The 25,695-nt window shown below is 27.2% G+C and overlaps 2 protein-coding genes across 6 annotated transcripts in view; one reads left to right on the top strand and one right to left on the bottom strand.

Moving 5' to 3' along the window:
• The window catches only part of TAF1B (TATA box-binding protein-associated factor RNA polymerase I subunit B), a 32,581-nt gene extending 20,922 nt beyond the window's left edge, over positions 1-11,659 (bottom strand). For 2 of the 5 annotated variants that reach the window (XM_071179544.2, XM_071179548.2), the window contains exons 1-6: positions 11,447-11,545; positions 9,147-9,231; positions 7,473-7,667; positions 4,701-4,813; positions 4,493-4,619; positions 3,350-3,493 (exon numbers count right to left, since the gene is read on the bottom strand). In XM_071179544.2, coding sequence (XP_071035645.2) covers positions 3,350-3,493; positions 4,493-4,619; positions 4,701-4,813; positions 7,473-7,667; positions 9,147-9,231; positions 11,447-11,514 — 732 coding nt within the window. In that variant the 5' untranslated portion in view covers positions 11,515-11,545. Of the gene's footprint in view, positions 1-3,349; positions 3,494-4,492; positions 4,620-4,700; positions 4,814-7,472; positions 7,668-9,146; positions 9,232-9,865; positions 9,886-10,945 lie in introns of those variants that run through there. The other 3 variants (XM_016073663.5, XM_071179546.2, XM_071179545.2) reach the window with 3 other exon arrangements.
• A 36-nt stretch (positions 11,660-11,695) lies between these two features.
• CSN6 (COP9 signalosome subunit 6) lies at positions 11,696-25,570 on the top strand. The gene is made up of 10 exons (XM_016073667.4): positions 11,696-11,833; positions 13,723-13,877; positions 13,972-14,103; positions 14,869-14,957; positions 17,681-17,743; positions 18,855-18,902; positions 20,681-20,795; positions 22,676-22,869; positions 23,365-23,433; positions 25,402-25,570. The coding sequence occupies exons 2-10, from the start codon at positions 13,727-13,729 to the stop codon at positions 25,471-25,473; spliced, it is 933 nt and encodes a 310-aa protein (XP_015929153.1). The 5' UTR covers positions 11,696-11,833; positions 13,723-13,726; the 3' UTR covers positions 25,474-25,570.
• Positions 25,571-25,695: the final 125 nt, after the last annotated feature.

The raw sequence follows: 25,695 nt of genomic DNA, 5'->3' as shown, positions 1-25,695 counted from the left end.
GGATGTGAATTTTGAAGTGTGAGAAAGAGCGTTTTGTTTTGAATAATAAATTAAGAAAAGGATTTACAGAAAATGAATATCATAAAAAGATTAATTGAAGTTTTTTATGTTACATATATATATGTAACATCTAAAATAATAGCTAAGTAAAATTAAAGTGATCTTAAAACTAAACCTAATAAGAATTATATTTTAATTCTAGAATAGCCTTTTTAACAGATGGGAATTTTAAATAATCTCTTTCACATAATAAACTAAGCACTTTGCGTACATATTATCTTTAATTAAATAGATATGTTATCTTTATTTATAAAATAAATCTTTACTGTGCAGTGAAATGGCTTAATGAAACAGAAAATCACCCAAGTTAATAAATATTTTGAGATCTTAATACAGCTTCATCTGGTCTTATGATTAGGGCTGTAGATCTGTCGCGGCGTGGATTGCCGCGAAATTGTCATCTTTTTTCCTAAAATCTGTGAATTTCTCAATAAGTCTTGACTTGCGCGAAAATTGCTTAAAATGTGATTTTTTTTTTCATTTTTCATTTATTATTTTTATTAAACAGAATTTTTTTTATTTTCCTGAACCTTAAATTGAACATGTAAAATTGATTAGATATTTAGGGGAGTGAATTAATAGCAAAATGACATGAAAATAGTTCAGAGATAAGACATAATCACAATCCTGTCAAGTAAGGTGGTCTTTCTACACTTAGGGAGGGTCATTACCTTCCTGAAGTCAGTAAGAGTACAAAAGAAATTGGAATCACAAAAGAAGGAAAATGTTATAAATCAAATCTTTGACAGAAAAATTGTTATACATGCTATTGCACTGGGCAATGAAATTTCTACTGCCTTTCTACATATCGAGTTAATTTTTCCTAGGCGGCTTCTATGAAGGGGGGGGGACTAGTAGTTAGTAGGGACTTGTAACTAGTAGTTGAATGTAGAATGTTTGAGTTTTCACAGCAATTACTTCTTACAAAGCAACGGTCTAGGAATTGCGCGTTGGTGAAGGAAAATTGACTGAGTTTTGGAAATCAAAGACCGAATGCTCCAAAATTGGCAATTCGAAGTTTGTCGGTGCCTAAAAACAGCGTTGACGCAGAAAGATAGTTTTCTAAGTATAAAAATGCATTAAGTGATGAAAGACGAAGCATAAATTAGAATAATCTGACAATGTACAATACTTTGTACCAAAATTCTGTTCATTCAAATAAAAATATTAATATTGCTTGAAATTCAAAGAAATACTTTTGTTGTGTATTTTTAGGCTTTTTTTTTTATTATTTGCGCAATTTCTACCTTTTGCATCATTTATATAAAATTTTTTTTAATCTTTAGAATTTGTGTAATTTTCATAAATTCCCGCAAATTTGGGGTCTTTTTCCCGCGACAAACTTGCAGCCCTACTTATGATTACAGCTTCCGGTGTTGATTCTAACAAAGAAGTCTGGGTATTATAGATCACATGATATGAAAGAAATAAAAACTATTAGGCTGCACGTTAAAAAAGTGCTCACTTGTCTTTTGAAAATGAAGAAATGAACTTGTCTCCAGGAGTTTCTGCTCCATGTAAATCTTGTATATTGATTTTCTTTATTCTTTCCCTCAATAAATGCTTAGTAAAAATTATTATGAAATCATTATTACAAAAAAGGAATGTTAAATACTACTGTAAATAAAAATTTGAGGGACAATAGTTAGAAAACGAAATATTTTCGTTTTAATTCTATAAAAAAGGACAACTCAGCACGAAAGCACTACTGTGAAACTACCTCAATTGCAATGATTTCATATATATATACATATATAACAATTGATATCTAAAATATAAATAAAATATCAGTTACAAAGTAAATTGTTATAAAATTATTAGTTTAAACATTTATTGTAATAAATATAATATAAACTAAATTAATTTTTTATTAACCTATTCAGTAATTTCTTTTCTATATTTACTTTCTACTTGGTGTCGCAACCCATGAAGCATCTTATATATTCCATCACCACACATTTCAAGCTTTTTAATCTTCAGCTTTAATTTTATAATTTTTAACTCTCATTCGATCATTTGCATTTTATGATGTTTCAATTCTATGTGATGTCGTTTGCAAATGTAAATAAAAATGGCAGCAATTGAGATGAAGAGGATGATTGGGTGAAGTTTTTCATTGCTGAAATGGAACTGTTTTTCTGTTTAAAAATAACATTTCTTTTTAAATTCAAGCAATAATAAAACTTTCATATGATGAGATGACTATCTGAGTGCAGTTGATGAACCATAACAGCAACCTGCACATCATTATAGTGGCATCATATAACCTGCACATTAGTAAATTATTTCCTAGTTAAATGCTTTTTTAAGAATATATTTTTGTTTTAAACTAATAAAATTTAAATTTATTATAATTTGTTCCAATCAAAGTTTTGATTACTTTAGATATGAGTAATTTCTATTTTTATATAGATAATGATTTCCCCTGGAGAAAAAGCTTTGTTTTAAAATATTTGCCAAGCAACTCGCGGAACTTGGATGCATTATTCTAACATATAAAATATTATAGAGATTGTATTTATAAGCATGTTATGCTTGATTATTTCAATAAAATTAATTAAATTTTTTTATTTTTGAAATAATTATTTTAATTCTACCCTAAGAATTCTTTTAATTTTTGAAAAACTTATTTTAAAACAGTGTCAAGTTCACCTAGTCTCCCACAAAGTTACCCAATTTCACAGCAATTACTTAAAAGTCTTAAAAAAGGTAGTAAATAATATAAGGTGAACTTTTTTTTTCTCGTGCGATATTATAAAGCAGTTTTCAACTGTTAAGTATGCTAAACATGAAGAAATGAACTTGCCTCCAGGAGTTTCTGCTCCATGTAAATCTTGTATATTGATTTTCTTTATTCTTTCCCTCAATAAATGCTTAGTAAAAATTATTATGAAATCATTATTACAAAAAAGGAATGTTAAATACTACTGTAAATAAAAATTTGAGGGACAATAGTTAGAAAATGAAATATTTTCGCTTTCATTCTATAAAAAAGGACAACTCAGCACGAAAGCACTACTGTGAAACTACCTCAATTGCAATGATTTCATATATATATACATATATAACAATTGATATCTAAAATATCAGTTACAAAGTAAATTGTTATAAAACATTAAGAAAAAAAAACATAACAATAACTTAGAATCTTGACACAAAACAATAAAGAATAATAATAATAAAAAAAATAGTACATTTAATCGAATAACAAAGTTATGATGAATTTTATTTTTAAAAACTAAAACACAAATTTCATGACTAGATAAAAAAAAAAAAAAAAAAAAATTACTTTAAATTTTCTTGCATGATATGAATACAGAACGCGTAGTCCTTTCTTTTTTTTCACTTCTGTATCCGAAGAAGATTTAGCACTTTCATCACTCGAGACTTCAGAAGTGGAAACTTCAGAATTGGAAACTTCAGAGTCGTGTGGCTATAGAGTGAAAAATAAATTTGTTTAAAAAAAAAAAAATCAAATGAAAAAGAATTATTGAACGATGCATTTTCAACAATAATAGTTTTTAATTAAAATATTTGGAAACTAATTAACAGAATAAATTTTTGGTTGAAAACTATCAGTTTAAATAATTTAAAAGTTAAGGCCAAACATTTCAAGAAGACAACATAAAACTTTAATATTGTTATAAAATTGTGATATTGTCATATACATTGTTATAATATTCTTATATACGTTTAAAACTAAAAAAATTTAATTATTTTGGGAGAACAGTAAAACTAAAGTTAAATTTAAAGCAAAACAAAGGTAATTTTTATTATTTTCAACATTTCAAAAAACTATTTTCAAATGCTTGAATTAATAATAAATGCTTAGGGCAAAAGGAAAAATTAATTTTGGCCAAGATTTATTTATTTATTTTTAAGTATGGTTATTATTTTTTCAGGGCGACTGATCTGTGTAGGAGTCAGGGAACTGGCCTTGCATAAGAAGGGTTCTGCTACATACCAATCTAATCCCAAATGTTCTTCTACATAATAAAAAACTTACAAGATAGTAGAAGTAATTATTTTCCAATTAAAAAAATTAGTACAGTAGGGAACCGAATATCCGGAACGGTCGGGACCATCGCTATTCCGGACAACTGATTTTTCCGGTTTTCTGAATCGCTACAAAAAGGCGATTATTGTTTTTGTAGCTACCCCCCCCAAAAAATATTTGGAAATAATCTTAAAAATAAGAAAAAACGATGAAGTAATACACTAATGATTATTTCCAAAATGATGGTAAGGTAAACATCTATAAAAAAAGAAAGAAAAATCGGAAAATCTTAGGAGGAAAATTTATATTTATTTATTAAAAAAAAAATTTAGAGAAAATTTATCGAATATCGTTCCGGTTTTTTGGTTTTCTGATTTCCGGATAACAGGTTCTGTACTGTATTGAACAAAGTGAAAATATTTTAATACTAATTACAGCATTTGGAGTCTTTTTTGTAACCCTCTGTTTGCGTTTCCTATGCCATTTTGTCTTCTGAATATAGGGCCTTTTGATTTGTTTAAAATTTTCCAGGAAACCTTCACCATAAAGTAATGCTGCATCCCTGTTAAAAAAATATATAAACTGATAATACACGGCTTTAAAAAAATAATAAAAAAATTATTATCTAAGGAGTGTAACTTGCCGTTTTCCAGAGAATACATTAAGACGAGGGATGAATTTCTCCTTCAAATCAGATTTTATGAAAGCTGATTCACACTTCTGAAGATAACGAGCCCATAAGTAAAGAACAACAGTCTAAAAAAAAAAACACAAAAACATTTAAATAGTTTGATAATGCAAAATTTGTGGATTAAATGATTTCTCGAGGATCAGTTCTTTCAGGTTTATCGCATTGAGATTTAGGCATCAAATGGCACACATTCTTGTCAAAAACAAATATCTGATCTACAGTTCAAGATCCATATGAACCACTCAAGTCATCGAGGAAAGATCTCCAAAGACTCTTCAGAATACGCACCTTCTGCGCGATTTCAGAAGGTAAGAATATTAAGGGTGGTTTTTTGATATGAACATGCACCAGATAGCACATCAAGCCATCAAAAATTCATCTAAACAAAAACAGAATAAAATACCTTATTTGAACAAAAAAACTTTCTTCATTAGTTGTGATTTATTATGCTCATTTAAACTTATAAGAACTTTGCTGGCAAAGCCTTAAGTAAAGTAATTTCAATAACCACGCATAAATAATTCAAGAAAAAACTTACTTCTTACAAAAATTTTGGATTTTAAAATCATGTGAAGTTTTAAATTCTGTTAATACAATTCACGACACATAACTTTTAGATTGCGTGAATATAAACTGCAACGCACAGTTACAAGATTGATTATGTAAATATGAAAATCAATTTTTGGTAATACAAGCGTGTGAATATAAATTGCAATATCGTATCTTAAAAACAAGTGAATACCTACTACGCAATTGGATTTTAATGAATAGGAATTGCGATTTACGATTTTTAAATCGAGTGAATACGTAAATCTATGTTTGGTTTTAAAATCGCGTGATTAAGAATTGTGATATTAACAGATTCCAACGCAGTTCCAAATATTCAAAGTGCAAAAAACAATTTCCCTAAAATAATTAAGTTGAATTAAAATGCATGTCTGCTATATATAATAAAAACACTTCAAATTACCACCATAGTTATTAATCTTAACACTCTCCTTTCTTTTTCAAATAAAGCAAAAACTCTAAGTTTTCTTGATTTTTGATGAAATTATGTAGAGTTCAGTAAAATATATTTCAGACGAAGTGAAACCTAATTTTGATAGCCAGGAACATAAACTTTTTAATTTAATAATACCGGGAAAAAATTTTCAGTGTTAATTTTTTTAAATACTGTCACGATACATTTACACAAGAGCATTTTTTATTTCTAAAACAATATTTACAAAAGTTTTTTTAGAGCTATACCTACTTTACCCCATTCTGGCATTAAATGGATAAATGAAAACATGTTTTTTTTTTTAATGCATTACCGTAAGGAAACAATCAAACAAAATAGATAAGTTAAATTTCATATTTAATCTTGATGAGTCCAATGTAAGTAAAATGCATATAAAATTTTCAGTAAAATTAATTTAATGGTGTGGTTATAGAAGTTTCTTTAAAAAAAAAAAAACCTGGTTACCCCACCCGATCCTAACTTTAAAAATTCCATTCCATAAAAAATTTGTGATTCGTGGAAGTATGCGAACTATTGTTCTTGAGATATGCGGAATTATGCGATATTCATGGAACAACCTCGTGATCTGCGTCCAGTTTCTAGGCCTGAAAAAAATTATACGAAAACCCGGAAATCCGGGGTACAACTGGAATACAATCACTCCTGGTTCAGATAAAATGCTTTTTTTTCTTTCCATCTACTGTTAGCACGGTACCATTCTGAAACTTATGCAAGCTTATAAAAGTAATCAAGGAAAAAAATAATTCTTCGGCTTAGGTAAATAATGGAACAAATATTCAAATAAAGTCAGTAGTTTAATGGGGAATTTCATAACTACATTAAATTATCAAAAATCAAGTTAAAGATATTCAAGCACTAAAAAACTGACTTCAATAAACTCAAAGCAATCTTCGATCAATTCTTGACAACTAACTAAAAAGTATCTAATCTCCTTGTCAGAAACAAAATTTCGAAAGGCAAAAAAATCATTCCTTTCTTTAGTTTCTCCCCTTCCCGCTTACAATCGTAGATTTTAGGATAATTTTTGTGCTCTTGATGTTTTTCTTCAAAACAAACTTTCGTTACAACATAACATTTGACAAGAAAACACTTTTAAAAAAGATGGGAAACAAAGGGCTCTCTCAGTTTAGCTTAGAAGATATAGAAATTAATAACTTTAAGTTAGATTTTTTTACTGTTTTACACTTTTAAAACTTACTATCAGTTAAGCTGAAACTGACAAAAAACAATTAGCATTCTATTTCAAAATTTATTTAACATAAATTAAGCAAAAAAAAAAGAAGAAAAAAAGAAAAGGAAAAAAAAGAGAAAGCGAAATTTTCCCATAAGTTAAAACCAGGCAATTTAGACAAAGTAAGATGATTAAAGCAAATTAACATTATCTGCATCTGATGAAATACCGTGTGTCAAATTTTCAAGTAGAAAAAAATTATAAAGAATTTTAAACGCTAGACTGTTTATAATTAACTGCCTAAAAAAATCAAGGAAAAAAAATTATGTTCTCTTTAATTTAAAGTATTAATCAAAATTTTCATGAAAATACTAATTGCACCTTAAAAAAGTATTCAAACATTTAATAAATAAAAGAAAAACAATACATTAAATTCACATTAAAATATTTTTGAGAAACACAGCGAATTTCTTCAAGTCTTTTAAGCTTTGGCGAATTTAAGAGATATTTATTTAATACTTTATTGATTTACCTTTATTTTTACAGAGCAACCTAACTTTATAAGTGCCGACACTTGCTTGAATAAAATCAGACTAAACGCCTCAGAATACAACCAAGGAGCTAATGGCGTTTTTTTCTCCTTTTTCTTCGCCTTCTTAGAAACAGGTGATGACAATAATGCTCTTTTACTCTGAATTCCTTCTCCAGCATCTTCATCTATGCTTCCCTATTTCAATGCATAGAAAAATAATGAGATCTTACATAGTTATCAGAGATGCATTTACTTAAAATTAACTTGAAAATCTATAACCTCCATATAAAATGTTTCTTATTATCCTGCAATTTTGTGGCTGTTGGTTATTCCAACTATTTGGAATAACCAACTAATCTTAATTGCATACAAAAAGCTTGTGAACAGTCAAAACAGTTAAGTAATAACCAATTTTTGGGTAAAACTTTCATAAAAATTGATCAAAATTTGTAGTTTACTATGTTAATACATAACAATAAAACCCTGAATTTTTTTTAAATGCTAGAACGCTCTGCTCATCAACTCCCAATTGATTCACAATCAGGTTGTTTCACATTTAATCACCTTTTTATCCTTAAAAATCAATATTTTCCACAAAAACAAAGAATATTTTAGAAATATAATATATAGTTAAATAAATAATCCCAAGATACTGAAGCGGTAGGCAGTCTCTTATGACTTCAGTACCATTTATGCCAAGGTCATAAAAATTTGACAAAAAAGTTAAGAAACAATTAAGTCACTTATCCTAAAAATTTCAATTACTATGTTCAAAAGAGATATTTAAAATATTAATTTTCTCACTAGTTCAGTTATGGTAAAAATAATATGAATTTGGTAAAATTTGGGATTTCATACACAGGGTGCATTGCCAAATTTTTCAAATCTCTTGCAAAATGCAGCAGGGTTGCACACGGGAGACAAAAATTCTTACCACTGAATCCAGCTCAGTATACGCAAGTATTTCATCAAACATGTAAAACAAATGGTGTTTTCACACACTACAGACCATCGGTACGCCGAAATAGATTGGGGTCGAATTAATTGTGAAAACGTTGAATAGGAACAATGTCTTTTTTTGCATATTTTGTGGCGAAAATCAACAAGAAAAATGAAAGAAAATTATCAAATTTCAGAAAAGGAAAAAATTAAGCACTTTTTAAAAACACCCATGGAAAAAAGGGCTTTTAAAAAACGAAAATAAGCATCTTTAAGCACTTTTTAAAAACGCTACGTCGCACCCTGATACAGGAAAATAGGCACCCCCCCTTCTTTGAAAAGAAAAAAAATTATATAAATTTGCACTGACCCTGGTTAGTTCTATTTAAGTAGGATTAATAACCTTAAAGTGGTCAAATTAAAAGCCTCTTTTTATAAATAAAATGTATAATAATACACAATGCTTAAGCAATAAACTAATAATAAAGATACTAAAACAATCAAATTTATCTTTGACATTTGAATATAGTATTGATATTTTTAAGTTAACTGAACAGATTTAAAACATGCATAATATTTTGTTTTAAAACACACAAATTTGAAATAATGAAAATTTGATTAAGTATAACAAAGCTTAATAGCAAATATTAAAAAAAAAATAGATAATTAAAATTTTTTTTTGTATGATTCACATTTTAAAAAGTGCAATGAGCAGTATTAATTCAGATTACATACTTTGATTTGCTCACTACATTCTTGACAATATGCAATTCCATCTTGAACATAAGATTCAGAACTTCCACAAATATTGCAGATCATCCTAAAAAATAAAATAAACATAAAAATATGAATAAAATTAACAGATTTATAAGTAACTTGAACTTTTTACACACAGGGGTGATTGTGAGCCCAACTTAAAAATCCAGAAAATTTCTTGAGTAAAATCATTAATGACGCATTTCAAAAAATTAATGTCTTTATAAATCTAAATCGTTGACGGTTTCAAAACATGAAATTCTAAATAAATTATATGCAGCATAATTTCAATTAATAATTATGTATAAGTTTACTTTTACCTCTAATCACATTTATTATTCCACCAGGAAAAATATTTACAAATGATAAATTCTACAATGATAAATTGTAGATGATGTGATCGATGGTTTGTCGAAACTCCTGGATCTTGGATTTCTGGAAACTTTCAGATGGCGGTTATCAAAAAATCTGGATTTTTTTACGGAGCACAATCATCTCTGTACACAGAAGAAAAAAAAATAAATAACTGAAATTAAAGTTCCTGAGATTTCAGGAGTAAAATAAGAGAAATATAAAAGGTTATTGTGATTTTACTTAGCACATGCTAAATCTCAAGAAAACAATTTATAAACATTGCTATTAAGAGATTTTTTTAAATTTTAACATATTATTATTTTTGAACAAACTCTAATACTCACCTCATTTAATTTTCTGCATACATATTATTAAGTTTCCTTACAAATTTTTTTAGCTCATAGAACACTATTGTTTAAATAAACATTTCCATGCTACAGTCAACATGTGTAAAATAAGTATAAATGTTAAGTTAAGCCTTTAAAATGATAACTATGTTACGATGTGATACATTTCCACAAGATATGATACACTTCCATATATTTAACTGTTTATACCTATATTAAGTGCTGCTTTCTTTTTTTTTTTAGTAGTACTGAAAACCAGCCAAACTTGGCAATTATTTTGTTGTAGGTATCAAAACTGAAACTTTCCCTTTAAAATAGGTAAGAATAGATTTTCACAATTAATATTTTTTAAAACTTGTTCTAAAATTTAAAATTATTAATTAGAAGTTTTTATTAATTAGAACTTAATTATCAAAAGAGAAATGATTACAAGAAATTAAAGCTCTTACGCAACTGCTTGATTAATTCTAAAATACGTCTGTTCCCTGATTCAACTATAATATTTGGAATGATTTTTGTCAAGCAACAGCTTTCATAACTGAGTTCAAAAGAACTATTTCTGACCAATCACAAAGTAGATACAATTCATTTAATTACAGTGGTGGACAAAATATTTATAAGGATAGAAAGATAAAAACTTGGTAAAATGTTTAATTCCCTTTTTGACTATTTTAAAAAAATAACATGCAAGTTGTATAATTTACTACTAATTTCTAACTAAGATTCAAATTCAATTAAATTAAATTATTCATCAACATTTATAAAATAATTTTGGGACGAAATTTCAAAACTATTATACTAACTACGCCAGAAGTCGCTACAAATTAGTGGTATACTTCTAAAAACAAATTGACTATCAATATTTGATTAATTAAAATTTCAATTATGCTATCTAATTAAAGTTCTAAAACAACTGCTGTTAAATCAGACTTACAATTTCAAAACAGGTTAAATCTTTTTTGGTGCATAAATGTTTGTTACGTATTTACTAAAAATATTAATTATGAACTGATCCTAAGAATTCTTGCTTAATTTCCCTTTTTCACCGATCAGTGAAATTTATTTTTATTCACTTACTTTTTTTAAAGGTAACTTTTTCCATATAATAACACTGTTGTGAGGCTTATAAAAATGCAACCAATAAAAAAGAAGACCAAGAAAGCCAATTATATCATAGGATCACGGAAGCAGCCTTAATGATTGATTAACATTTAGTATAATACCACATTTGAACAAATATTTTCATATTGAAAGAAGGTAACTCCATTAACTTGGTCAATGGATCTGAGATATTTAAGCACACTCAAAGGACTCTGTTAGATATAGTAAACAATCCCGAATCCAAAAGTTTGCCAGAGCTTAATAATACCAGATTTGCCATGTGCGAAAATTAGATGGGGGGAAAAGTGCCTGACAAATCAGTTCCAAAGTTTATTAGCGGGGGCTCCTTTTACTTTCGACCATTTGAAAATAAATCAAGAACCAACTTCAAAACAATAAACATAAACAAACGTTGTGATAACTCGAAGGCAATTTTAATGATAGCGAAAAATATTTATCAGAAATGCTTTCACCAACCATCTATTATAACTTAAATGCGATATGTAATCACTGATTTTACAATCAGTAATTAGAAAAAAAGTCATCAAAAACAGAAATAGAGATATTTACTTTTCATACTACTATTACTAGATGGAGATATTCAAATTATCGTGCCATAAGAAATAAAAAGTAAACAAGCAATTACTTAATGGTTGCAGTTAATTTAAATGTAGGAACAGGATGAAATTTTTGCTTTGTGCGGGTTTTGTCTTAACTGTAAATATTTTCGAATGTTGCTTGATTCCTTTACTAACACAAAACTAGACAGTCAAAAGCTTTTCATACAATAAATCTAAGTATCTAAATTCTGTGATAGTGGAATTTCAGCTATTTTAAAGTTATACTTTGAAATTATTCTGCCGGGTAAGTAAGGTTGATTCACTGTTATTTCAACTCTCTGCAAAAAAATTTGCACAACCATTTTGATATAAATTTGACTCTTAGTCTGATAAAAGGGCATGATCAGTTTTTAATTGCACTTCCAGCAATTGACACTCGTTCTGTTATGATGAGATCGCTGCCAGAATGGTTAACTGATACATGCTTTTAGTTTGGTACTTAAAAGCATTAAGTTAAATGAACTAATTACTACTTTTATTGTCAAATAATGAGAAATTTATCGAACTTATTGCTATACTTTCTGATACCGCATATTTGTTGTATTTAATCAAAAGATGCCAAGTTTTTTTTGTTTTTGTATTATCATTTCTAAAGTATATTTTGTTCGCAACGAATACTTTAAGGCAGGATTTCCTAGCTTAAACAAATAAGAATGTGATTATTATAAGGTAATCAGAAATGCTAAAGATTTTTAGCATCAAAAATATAAACTTTAATTAATGCATAATCATTGCAAAAAGAAAATTTATAGACAAGGTTGGTGTAAAATAGCTTCAGATAATTTTTATAAATTTCTATTGTCACAAGCATGAGAACCCTTTAGCAAAAGATTTTCTTCTATTTCAGCAAGTATGAAAATATGACTTCAAAATTTATATGCTTTGTATCATAAATATAAAGAAATGTATGTTTAAAAAAAACTATAATTATCCTTTTTGGAACATTTGCCTTATCAGTGTTTGTGACAAAAGTTTTACCAGCAATCAAGTTGTGGTAGGACTCAAACAATGAAAAATCTATGTGTATATCGCAGAATTGGGCAAACTTGAAGTATAAAATTCAAAGTCATATCTAGAAAAGCCATTTGTGCTGGTAAAATTTGTCTCATGTGCAAAAACTACTCAGTTTGACTTGAAGAGTTTAGTTTGCATGGCACAAATCCTGGTTAAAAAAAACCATCTTCTTGTGCAGAAGTTCTTCAAAATCTCTTGTGTTTCACTTTAAAAAAAAATTTCAATTTTAACTGTGCTTGCTATTTTGTTAATAAAATATAAACATCTTACAGGTTATTTTATTACACAAACCCTAGCCTTCAAGAAATATTTTATTTGTGAATGAAAAGAAAAAGAATTTTTATGGTCTTAAGTTAAGAAAAAATCATATAAATACGCACACTGCTGATTGATAATTTTATGCATTAGCAAAAAATCTAAATTGGTATTTTTGGTAAGTCGGGTACAAGTAAAGTCAAGTATTTTTTTAAATTTTATTTATATATAGTTAAAAGAGACATGAAATAAAAATAGTTGAATTTACTTGCATATGGCTAACCGGAAAGTACCTCTAATTTTTGTAAGCTAGCAAATTGTAAGCCTTATTTAAGTCAATAATGTATATAATTTTGAATTAATTATTTTGACTTATTTTTTTTGTTTTAAATTTTTTTATGTTGACTAGGATGCTGTTAAAAAAGATTTTTATTATCCTGAACTTTCAGAGTCTTTTTTTTTTTTAATATCTTCCTTGGGATTCCTGTCCTCATGACTTCACAACTAAATGTATAACAATTTAAATAACTTAATATTTACTAAGTCTGTAATAATATTAGTTGGTTTTTCATTGTATAGTACATTTTGTAACACTGCACAGAATATTAAATAGATTTTTTTAAAATGCTTTTACAGAATTTGCTTATTTTACTTTCCAGTATTTAATAGGTTTTTTTTTTAAATGAGTTTCTTCAGCTATATTGCTGAATGCTCATTTAGCTCATTCTAGCATATATGTATCACAATAAATGTAGAATTTCGAGTAGAAAGTTTTATTTTTGAAATCTTCAGATTAGCTTTTGTTAAATGTATTGACTTAGTAGCCTAAAACAAGTAATAAATAAATATATTGTTAATTTTTAGAATTATGTCTATGGAGGTTGATGAAGTTGCAAAAAATGTTTTGGCAGCATCTGGCACAACTGGAAGTGTCTCGGTTTCTTTGCACCCCCTGGTTATTATGAATGTTTCAGAACATTGGACTCGTGTTAAAGCTCAAGAAGGGGCTGCACAACAAGGTTTGGACCATTTCAAATATTTAGATTAGATTGAGTATATTTAATTTTTATAATTAATTTATTATTAAATAATTATTTTAATTAATTTTTATAGTTATTGGAGCACTGATTGGGAAGCAAAAAGGAAGAAACCTTGAAATAGAGAATTCCTTTGAGTTGGTCTTTGATAAAATTGAAGGAGATGTTATAATTGATAAGGATTACTATACAACAAAAGAACAACAATGTAATTCATTTTCTTTACTGAAACATAACTTAAGTGATTTGTAATCAAAGATATCCTTATTGGTATCTTAACCAAAACAGACTCTTATGTTTTAGTGACAAGTGAAAGTGACAGTCACGTTTTCATCTGTCTTAAACTTGGTGGCTATATATCTAAATTAATTAGCATTTTAAATTTAGTACAAATTTCTTTTACAGAAGTTTTAATCTGTAAATGTTTGTTTTTTACCCTCTTTTTTTAAAATTATTGTTCTTTAAATCTATATTTTTAATGATTTTTAGTTTTTATGACAATTAGTTTACTTTAGATTTTTTTTTTTTTTTAAAGGCGAAGTTATTAGGTTAATTTATAAAGCCCAACTGCTATACTAATTTTACTTCTGTTTAATACATAAAATATTTTGTTCTTTTATTTATTTGTAAAATGGCTTTCCTATTGTATATTTTTTTTGACAAAGAAGCCCAAATCTTGTTTTGAACAATTAATTTACGTTATTTTAATAAAAAGATTTTGAAGAAATATATAATTATCACTTAATTCACCCTTAAAGTTTTTTTTTCTTTCAAAAGTTGTTTTCATCAAGCACAAACATGTTATTTAAAAGTTACCTTTGAACTATACCATTTTGAGAGGAAAGTAATTTTGGTAAGCAAGTAAATTTTTTAAAAATTTATCTATTGTAATTGTGAGCTAAAATACTGAAATAGCAATATCTTATTTGAATAATTTTTTAAGTAAAAGTTAATATTCTTGTTTCTTTTCTAGTCAAACAAGTATTCAGTGACCTAGATTTTCTTGGTTGGTATACAACAGGAGATTCAGTAAATGAATCTGACATAAAGGTTCACAAACAGGTATTTGACTTAAACAATTTTTTGTTTAACTTTATAGTTTAAAATTATTAAAAGTTAAAATTATTAGTATTTAAAGTTTAATGGGTTATTTCAATATAAATAAAAAGGAAGATCTTTATAATGCAATTCTTCGTAAACCACATTAACTTTATAGTCTCTGAAACAAACAGATCGAAATTGATAAATTTGTTTATGATGCTCTTAATAGTTTCAATTTTTTTGTATATAGTAAATATGTAAGTTTAATAGTAAATATGTAAGTTTAATGTGCATTTTTCTGTTTTAAAGTATTTGTATTTAACAATTTTGAAATACTATATTGATTCCAAAATACTATATTGATTATGGTTCAATTTAATATTTTAAAATGGCATATTATTTATATTATCATGTCTAGTAGGCAAGTTTAATGATCTGTATCGTAAAAAATTTTACATATTACAAAGCCTCATGAATCAAGGTTTTTCAATATAAAGATTTTCTGATGTATATTGATTGTTAAATTTTAAAAATATGAAAGGATATACAATAAATTTTCAGAAAAAAATGGTTAGCTTTCCTGGGCCGTGTGTCAACAATCATCAGGCCTCAGATTGTGCACACGTGATATATAATAAGTTAATCAATATTTTTACTTCTTTGAAATTGTATTCATTTTATTTAGGAAATATCATATTTTGGTTTAGTTTAGAGTTGAAATATATGGTCTAGGAAATTATCTTGATGTATATTATTGATGGCAACCTTAAAGCCAATGAAGTAGGATTGTGTATATATTATTGCAGAGAAAGTTGCATTATTAATTTTTCTGTTTCTTACTAAATTCTTGTTAAAGTAAATCTTGTTAAGCCCTGCTTTGTTAAAATTGGTCTGTTAATTTTTTAGCAATATTTATGGTATTTTTTGATGATATGACAGCCTCATGCAATAATGTCTGTTTTCCCTACAGCCCTGATGCTCATTATATCAAGCTTCAACTGCATTTTTATAAATTAATTAAATAGTTTATCATCTTCCATATTTTGAAATAGTGCCTTTTTTCTGTGTTTTGTAATCTTGTGATTTCTTTACCAATATATTTGAATTATTTTTTGTTTCCTTAGTTTTTTATGGTTACAGAAAATTTGTATAATTTATTATATTTAAGTTTTCTTATAAGTTTTATTTTGATGTTTTAAGATTCATAGACTTGAATAAGTGTTACAAGAAAAATGCATTATGTTAGGTAACTTTTGCTCTAAAAATAGCAAAATATAGAAGTATTAAATTAAATAGTAATAGTATTAAATTTAAATAGTGCTATAAACATTATTTATGTATGTGTTACCGGTAATTTATAAAATACTCGCATTCTATGGAGCACTTGGACAACTTATGAAAAATCTGCAATTTATTATACAGTTTACTTTGACATTCTATAGAATACTCTTAAAGGAAAATTATGAAAAAAAAGATAATGATGTGGTTATTTTTTAAAGACTTTTATTCCCCAAGAATACCAATGATATTTTGAGCAAAAAATTTGAAACTGCAATTTAAAAGGCCAATTTTATGTGTTTCTGACAGAGTGTGAAATACCAACATTCTAAGGTATATTTAGTAATTTTAAAAAATACCTGTTAAATTTCATGCTTTGTAATTTAGTATTCTATTGAATGCTTAGGCAATTTTTGAAATGTAAGCTGTTAGGATGTTATGTTTTTACCTAAAGTGAGTGTATAGCAGGGAAAATTTTCCCTACTCTAATTTCCCTCCCTTTTTTTTCCCTGCAGAAATTTCCCTACAATAATTATGAGTTCCTTAAAAAAAATTTCAAGATGTGATTTTTTAAGTCTTAAGGAATTAATATTGCTTGTGGATTACATATTTTTAGATTTCTGTAAATTGTTATATTTATACAAGAAATCCTTTAAAAAAAAGCAGCTTCTCTCTACATTTAATTTTTGTGTAATATCCTTACTAAATTTTTATAAAACTGAAAAATAAAAATTTGTTTTCATGCTAATAAGATAAATGGTATATTGATGAAAATGTTAATAAGTATTTTCTCTTGTGTTAGTTTAATTTAGGGCGTGAAATTTCAGTTCTGAAGATACTAACCACACTAAAATTTTTGTTTGCCACTATTTTGCATTCATGAAAAATGCAAAAGAATTTTTAGCAGATGAAGTATGAAGGTGACTGAAATCATAAAAAAAAGTAGAAACTTTATTGAAACAGATTTTTTGCAATAAAATATAAATTGAAATGAGGTAGTCTTAAGGTTCTAATGTTGCTAACAGCATTGGTTTTGGCGATGAAACGTGAGTGACTCTTTATTCTTTGTTCTAAATAGAAGAAAAATGCTAAAGCTTGTTTTCAAAACACTTTTATGTGCCTTTTCATTAGGGCATGATTATCTAAGTGAATATAGTTATATATACCCCAATGGTAAACTGGTGGGTGGAAATTTCGTGCGTGGTAAAGTCATATAAATAAACTGAAAAAATAATTTTCTATCATGTTCTTTATCATTGAACTAACAATTTATATATTTAGTTAAACTTATATACATGCCATTTCATTTTGTAACTTTCAACACGGTTCATCTCTTTAGTGAATGATTAATTGTGAATTTTTTATAGATTTTGTATTTGCACAAAATATAGTCATACACAGAATACTTATGTGTAAATTGTTTTGCTTATTAGGTCGTTTATGTTTACCTTTCATTTCATTTATAGATCTGTGAAATAAATGAAAGTCCAGTGTTTTTAAAGTTAAATCCTGTAGGAAGGCACACTGAAGTAAGTATTTCAATTTTTAAAGTTAACCAAAAGTAATTTTTAGATATTTTTTAATGAATCTAAAGCTTAATTATCTAGTTGTTATTACATTTCGTATTTTTCAATTGCTTATTCTTTGTCTAACTGTTAAAAAGACTGGATGCATGCCTTATGACCATGAGATTTTGTTTGTGTGAAACTAAATTTTTGTAATCAAATTCATTTATAGTAAAATTAAATTTTTTTTTTACAGTCAACATATTTTTCACACTAATTATAAATCTCAGCATATATTTATGGAGCCCTTCACACTCGCATGCCACAGGTTCTGGGTTCGATCCTCGGACCGGGCAAGGTTGACTCAGTCTTTCATCCCTTCAGTGGATCAATAAAATGAGTATCAAGCATGCTCGGGGACTAAACACTGGGGGTTTTGCGTTCGGCTGACCACCTGAGCAGAACATCTGCTCCTGCACCCCAGAGCCCAAGGTCAAGAAAACTGAGATGGGCACAGTAGGCTTTGGCTCTCTATGGGCTGTTGTGCCACTGAGTTTAGTTTATATATTTATGGAGAAACATTCTAGGGTGCATGTGCTGTTGAATTATGTGCATATCAAAAATTTTGAAAGTTTATTGCAGTGTTTATTTAATATTTAATTGTTTCGATTATTAGATACTTTTTTTAAAATTTTAATTCTACTTACTACAGGGCAGAACCTTTTGTATAGATTTTTGTTGACTAGTTTTCGAAATAAAATAGCTAAGTTCAAAGCTCTCAAAGATTTTAAAATGTTCATGAATAGAATTTTTAATGATCAGAACATTTTATCGTAGAAACCTGCAGTATGTTTAATCTAATAGTATACAGCAGTTTTTAAGTTGAGATATGCCTTTTTGAGTATGCTTTTTTGATATTATCTGTTACAACTCAAATAGATTATTTAAGTCTTATAAATAATTTATTCTAGCAAAAAATCTAAGGAGGTATGCTATTTTGTATAGCTTCATTATCTAGCATTAAAAAAAATCATATAGAACAATATTGATTCCGTAGTTTCTGAATAAATGGTTATCTACTGTGTTGTGATTTTTAAAATTCTAATTTACTGACTATTTTCTTTTATTTTTACAGTTGCCTGTTGTAATGTATGAATCTGTTATTGATCTTGTTAATGGAGAGGTAAATTATCTTTTTTGTTGTAATATTTTTATTAAAATATTTTTTTATGTTAAAATATTACTGTAGGTATCCATACAAATGTTCTGTAAGCATTCGGTGAAAGTAAACAAAGAACTTTCATTCATTAAATTCTTGCTATTTTGCAAATTATAAATAGTTATTGTTTTGCAAACGTAGATTGCAATAAAAAAAGGGAACCTAATTTCGTCAAACGTCTTATTAGATATAAATACCTTAATTATGAAAGAACGATAATTTATAGCAGATTAAATTTCCATTGTGATGCAGTTTTTATAATCGCAGCATTTGTGATTGTATTGAAATAGAAGTTGACTTTTTTTCATTGAAAATTTCTGCAATATGAATTGAAAATTTCTTGAATCCTAACTTGAGTAAATCCTAAGTTACTCAAGTTGAGAAAAAGGGAAGAATCGCACTGCTGAGTGACTGTGCAATTCTCTACTCTCTGTCGCTTCTTCCAAATGTAAATTGTTTTGCAGGGTTCTCTAAAATTGTTCTCTAAAATGTTCACAGTTTTGAGTTTTTTTAAAATTTTATTTAATTTTTTTTTTTTTAGGTTTACTGCATACTTTTTTTGTTTTAATAATGGCTTAAACAGTTGGGAAGCATTTAAGTTTTAGATAGAATATATATAGCAAAGTTATTAAAACTGATTAAAAGTTACTTCTTATTTAAAGTTTATATTTTTTTATAAAAAGTTTTCTTCTTTTTGTTTTAATGCTAATGCTGCTATGTTTAAATTGAAAATCAAGTGAGTTTTAAACAGTTAAATAATATTAAACTTGACATTAATTTTACTCCGCTTAAAAAACAAATCTTCAGCATCACTGACTGTTAGCAATATATTTTTTTCTTCAAGATAGTGATAAAAACAATAACAGCATGAAATGATCTGCCTGGAATTAGTAAAATTAATTTAATTAAGAAGTTTTCCACTATGGTACCATGGAAATATAGTTAATTGTTACTTATTACTTACCAGATATCATATTAAAAAGAAGTTATAAATCACCAAACAAAAATACAAATTTTTTCTCAGTTAAAAACCTTTTATCGAAAAGGATGAAATGTTTATTTATCAATGCACCATAGTTAATGGGGTAATTTGTTTCTTTTTTTTTATGCTTTTTATAACATAATATTTTGCTTTTAAAGTTGTTACATAACATCATTGTTATTTAGTTGTTTAATTACACCTTATTTGATAGGAAATATTTGTTATACATATTGTCATTCTTTGTGAAAAACTTCAACAGTATGCACTTGAAAAAATTAATGCTTTTGCACCTATCTGCCTTATGCTAAAATAAAATGCTTTGATTTTTTTTCATGAATTTTTTAAAATTTTTTTATGAATACAAAATATTTTGTTAATGTTTATATAATGTTTTGTTTATATAATGTTTTGTTTATATAAGCACTTTACTGTCTTAACAAATTGAGTCTGAGTACAATCTAGCCGCTGCATATTTTTTAACAGCTACAACTATTGCCAAACTTATTGACTTCCCCGATTAGTCCTGTGTTGATAGTTTACAAAATCTGGAGATCTGCATGATCAATTGGCAAAGTGTTAAGCTTATATTCACTTAAGGCTAAATAATACTTAATGATTTTTAATTAAATAGTTTTTTCAGTTTTTGAATTCATACTGTCTAAGTTCAGTAAATTCATACTGTCTTTGAATTCATACTGTCTTTTTTCAGTTTTTGAATTCATACTGTCTTCTTTATATTGTCTAAAAATTTTTTTTTCAGGCTACCATGCTTTTTGTTGAATTGTCTTATACACTTGCTACAGAAGAGGCTGAGCGTATTGGCTTGGATCACATGGCTAGAATGTCCACAAATGAGTCTGGTGAAAGTTCATTAGGTAAGAAGTATAGAAAAGAAAGCATAGAAGCTTACGCTATAAGTGCACAACCTTTTTCAGAAGAGGGCTACAGGAAAACGGAAAACAATTATTCTTTGCAAGCCACAATGAAATCTGTTTTTATATCTATTGACAATTCTTAAATTGTTCTTAAGTGCTATAAAAGGAACAGTTTGACTAAAAATTAAGAGAAAAAGTTGAGCATATCATAAATAATACTGGAGAGCAAATTTTTTGCTGTATTTGCACAAATACTTGATCTTGCCCTTTTCAGGTGTTGGAATTTCAAATCTGAAATTTGTTTTGCTTTTAGTGGGCAAATTTATTTAAAATGACATTTTTAGTCTATTTTTTGTTTAAATGTACAAGTTTAAAAATGTTATATATATATATATATGTAACAGGAGATCGCCTGCATGTTACTTCCAACTTCAAGGGGAGTTACGATTCATCAGGATTAAAATTACATTGGAACCCATCCCCCAAAATGTTGTATGTGGCTGAAGGTGCTTCCCTATTAAGCACACGAAAAAACAGTCCATAATAGCGAAGCTCCCCAAGCTATACACTACAACATTTTTGGGCTTGGGTTCCTATGCAATTTTAATCCTGATGATGTGCCCTAACTCATCCAGGGATTTTTCGCAAAATTCAAGTGAATCCCTATTATATATGAGGTTTTTAAACTTCGATGAAAATTGAATGAAAATATAATTTTAAAAAATTAAAATAACAGTAGCTTGGTAACAGTAGAGTGAAATCTATTGCAGATTTGAAGTTTGGGATGTGAAAATATCTAAGATCTGTTAAAAAATCTCTTGCAACGAAAAACAAAAATTTGTTTCTTAGTATGCATATAATTCTTTTTAATTAAAAAGAAATGTTTCAAGTTTTGATTTTTTTAATAAAAATTGCAGATTTTTTATTTTCTCTTTCAAAAAAATTTTTTAAATAATTTTTACTGATCATAAAATACTTTAATTTTAAATGAACTCTCAAATTGCATTTTGTGAAGGCTGGTTTTTGAAGGCTCTGTCATCACACCGAATAAAACTTTTTTTGTGAATAATTTACAATTTTCATAACTGCTGTGAGTTTGCAACACAGTTATTTAGGACTGATCAGTCATGTTACTCTCAGCTTTGTATATGCTAATTCTGAAGGTGAAGCTAAAAGTCAATGTAAAAAAAGAGCCACAGTTTTGTAAAAATGATAAGCTTTACGGTCCAGTTTTTTAACATGTGAAAAGTTTCTCCAGTACTGTATTATCTGGGCTGCAAAAATTTAGATTATTTATTAAATTTGATAATTTTCATCTAGGTGAAAAAAATCTTGCCTAATTTGCAGTTTTTAAAAATGTTGAGAAATTTTTAATATATTTAAGTTAATTGTCCTTCCTAAAGCCTAGGTAATTCTCTATGGCAGTATAATATATATAGTTTAAAATTATAGATTTGCCTCACTTAAACTGCGTTTTTTATTTGTTTATTTATGTTTTTGGTAAATGCCATTAAAAATACTGTAAGTATGTTGCGATGAAAGGAAAAAAAAAAAAAAATTGCGGTGTCAAAACATGGACTATTTTGTCATAAAGATATTTTTTCCTCTGACTCTTACATTTTGGAATTTTATTTTTGCAGTTTCAATTCTTTTTTCCCAAGTTTAATAAAATTAGTTAGAAAACAGTAATAAAATTTCTTATGCTGGTTATATAAATTTTTTTATGCTAATTAATTTCAGATTGTAAATCCTCACCTTGCTGTGTTATTTTAATATAATAGTCTTTCTTTTAGTATAAGTCTAGCCACAGTTATTTCTAATTAGTTTTAAATTTTTTTTTCTATATTAAACCTTCAATGTATTTATTTTATTGTTTTCAGTTGCTGAACAATTGCAAGCTCAACACAGTGCCATTAAAATGTTGCACAGTAGAGTACATTTAATTTTAGATTATGTAAGAGCTGTAAAGGATGGTAGAGCAGCTCCTAATCATGAGATATTAAGAGAAGCATATAGTTTATGTCATAGATTACCTGTTGTTTCATCAGATTTTTTTAAAGAAGAATATTTTAATGTAAGTATTAGAATGTTTTTAAACTTTTTCAAAATAATGAAATTAACATTCATTTCGGAATTATTATTGGTATGTTTATTTCATTAGTAAGGAACGGAACACTTATTTTACTTGAAATATTAAAATTTATATTTAATCTAAACTTTCTTATTAATTTTTTAAAACTTTTTTTTTATATAACATAATTTCGATTTTATCTAAATAAAATCAATAGATAATGATAAATTTGTACATGGAGCAAATATGTTTTTGATAGGGAAATAATCTTTAATATTTCATGTTTATTTGAATGAAGCAAAAGTCTTTTAATCTTTAAAGCTTGATCTTACATGAATAATAGTTGCTTTGGTTCAACGATTATGTTTATTAATAGTTCCTTTTTTTGTCAGTGTGAAAGATAATAAAGTTTATTTGCTAACAATTTTGAATTAACTTGTTATAAGTTCTTATTTTTTATTACTTATACGTTTATCAATTTTTTTTACTTATTTTTAGCAATGCAATGATGTTGGGCTTATGACTTACCTTGGAACACTTACAAAGGGGTGTAACACTATTAACCAGGTAATTTTATATGTTTTTATGTTTAGAAACTTGTTGATATTTACTCTTATAATGCATTATTACTCTACTAGACAATAAAATTGCTATATCAAAAAGGAATACAAGTAACAAAATATTTCTTGAACTGGGACTGTATTCTATATTATTATGGAATAACCAAGAGATGTAATTTAGAAACTTGTATACTTAAAAACTTGTTGATATTTACTCTTAAAATGCATTATTACACTATCAGGCATTCAAATTGTTACATCAAAAAATAATATAAATAACAAAATATGTATTGAACATGGACATCTATATTATTATGGAATAAACAAGTGAAGTAATTTAGACATAAAGATTTAGAAAAATCAGTATATAGAACACTCACTGCCAATGGCATTAACTACATTTACGCACTTGTAAAAGGAATCAAACAGAGATTGCATGCTATTTTTTGGGATCATGGTCCATGAAATTTTAACAATGCAGAAGGGCAGTAGAGAATGATAACTTGCCAATTGTTCAGCGACTATTGACCACGTATTTTCAATTGGTGAAAAACCAAAAGAATAAGCTGATCTAGGAAACACTAAAATATATTCTGTATCAAGGAAAATCAGGAGAATACGGGTAGATTGTGGATGTGCATTGTCCTGCTGAAATATTGGAGAAAATTCAAAGATAAATCATGGCCATGGCTCTTAGCATGCTAAAAATATAATAGTTACTGTTCCAGGCACTGGTATATTTAGAGTGGTAATCAATGTTATGTTTTATTATTGATTCAATAGAAACTTAAATCTATATAAAATACCTGATAATTATGCAGTCAATTGTTTAAATGCAGGCAATTCAAACTAATTAAGCTATTTTTAAAATGGTATTTCGTAACTGCTTTAAATATTGTGGGAATCTGTTAATTCCAGGTTAGTAGTAGGCTATCCAGGTAGTAGGTATAGGTATAGGTAGTAGGCCAGGTTAGTAGTAGTAGGCGTAGTAGGCTATCTTCCTTGATTAAAGGTAGACTGGTGGTAAGCACGTCTCCTTCTTACACAAGGCATTTCAAAAACTTTTCTTACCTAAGACAATATATAAATACAAATAGGGTGAGAAAACTACTGTAAAATTTTTGTTTTTATATGCATTATAGCCAGGGTGCATAGCATTTTTAAAAAGTGCTTAAAGATGCTTATTTTTGATGTACGTTTTTTAAAAGCCCTTAAAGGTGCTTTTTTTATTCGGGGTTTGTAAAAAAGTGCTTAATTATCTATCTTTTAAGAGATTTTTTCTTTGCCGTAAATTTTGTCCTAACTTACAAAAAATGCATGATTTTCACAATTTTCTCTGTAATATTTGTCAGAAACTGGTTATTTTATCACGAATATGTAGAGTTTTTGAAAATGTTTTTGAATTTTATTGATTTTATGTTTATAAATTAAGAACTTTAAATGATAGAAATTTTTATTTTTTATTGCTGTACAGATCCTAATTATGATTTTTTTTTTTGGAAAGTGATTAAAAATATTTTTTGAGTGATTAAAAAGTACTTAAAAGTTGCTTATTTTTTGTTGAAAAATCTGACTACACACCCTGATAGCTGTTGCTACTACTGTCTGTTTGAGATGAATGTACTGAAAATCTAATAGTAGTAGTCTGGTTATTGATTAAGGGTAGACATGTTGTGGTAAGCATGTCTTCTTCTTACACAAGGCATTACAAAAACTTTTCTTACCTGAGACAATATTTAAATGCAAATGGGGTGAGAAAACTACTGTAAAATTTTTGCTTTTATATGCATTATAGCTGTTGCTACTGCTGTCTGTTCGAGATGAATGTGCTGAAAATTTAATAGTTTGCCTATTATGTTTTATCTGCCATGCAAATTTTATATGTGTTGTGGGCACATTAATAGTGTAGCAATTTTAATTGGCAGTAGTATATAAACTGAGTAGTATATTAACTGATTCTTTTTTTCTATTTCAGTTTGTTAACAAATTTAACATTTTGTACGACAGACAAGGCATGGGTAGAAGAATGAAAGGATTTTTTTTCTAACTTAGCAAGACTGTAAAATTGTATTGTCCATGTAAATTTTCTAGCGTCAAGAGAAACATTTTGTAAATAAACATTCTCTGCAGTGCTTTTGTTTTGATATTCGTTCCTCCTTTTTTTAAAAAAAAAGCTGATTTGCTGTTAATTTATAATCTTTAATAAAAAAATAGTTTCAAAACAATATTTGTATCTTCTTTTTTTTAAAATAATTTTTTAAATGCAAAA

The sequence above is a fragment of the Parasteatoda tepidariorum genome, chromosome 1 (genome assembly GCF_982258835.1).
Source record: "Parasteatoda tepidariorum strain Cologne lab strain chromosome 1, Ptep-v5.0, whole genome shotgun sequence".
In the NCBI taxonomy this organism is placed as follows: Eukaryota; Metazoa; Arthropoda; class Arachnida; order Araneae; family Theridiidae; genus Parasteatoda; species Parasteatoda tepidariorum.
The sequence above is the reverse complement of the archived record's forward strand: the minus strand, read 5'-3'. Positions and strand labels throughout refer to the sequence as shown.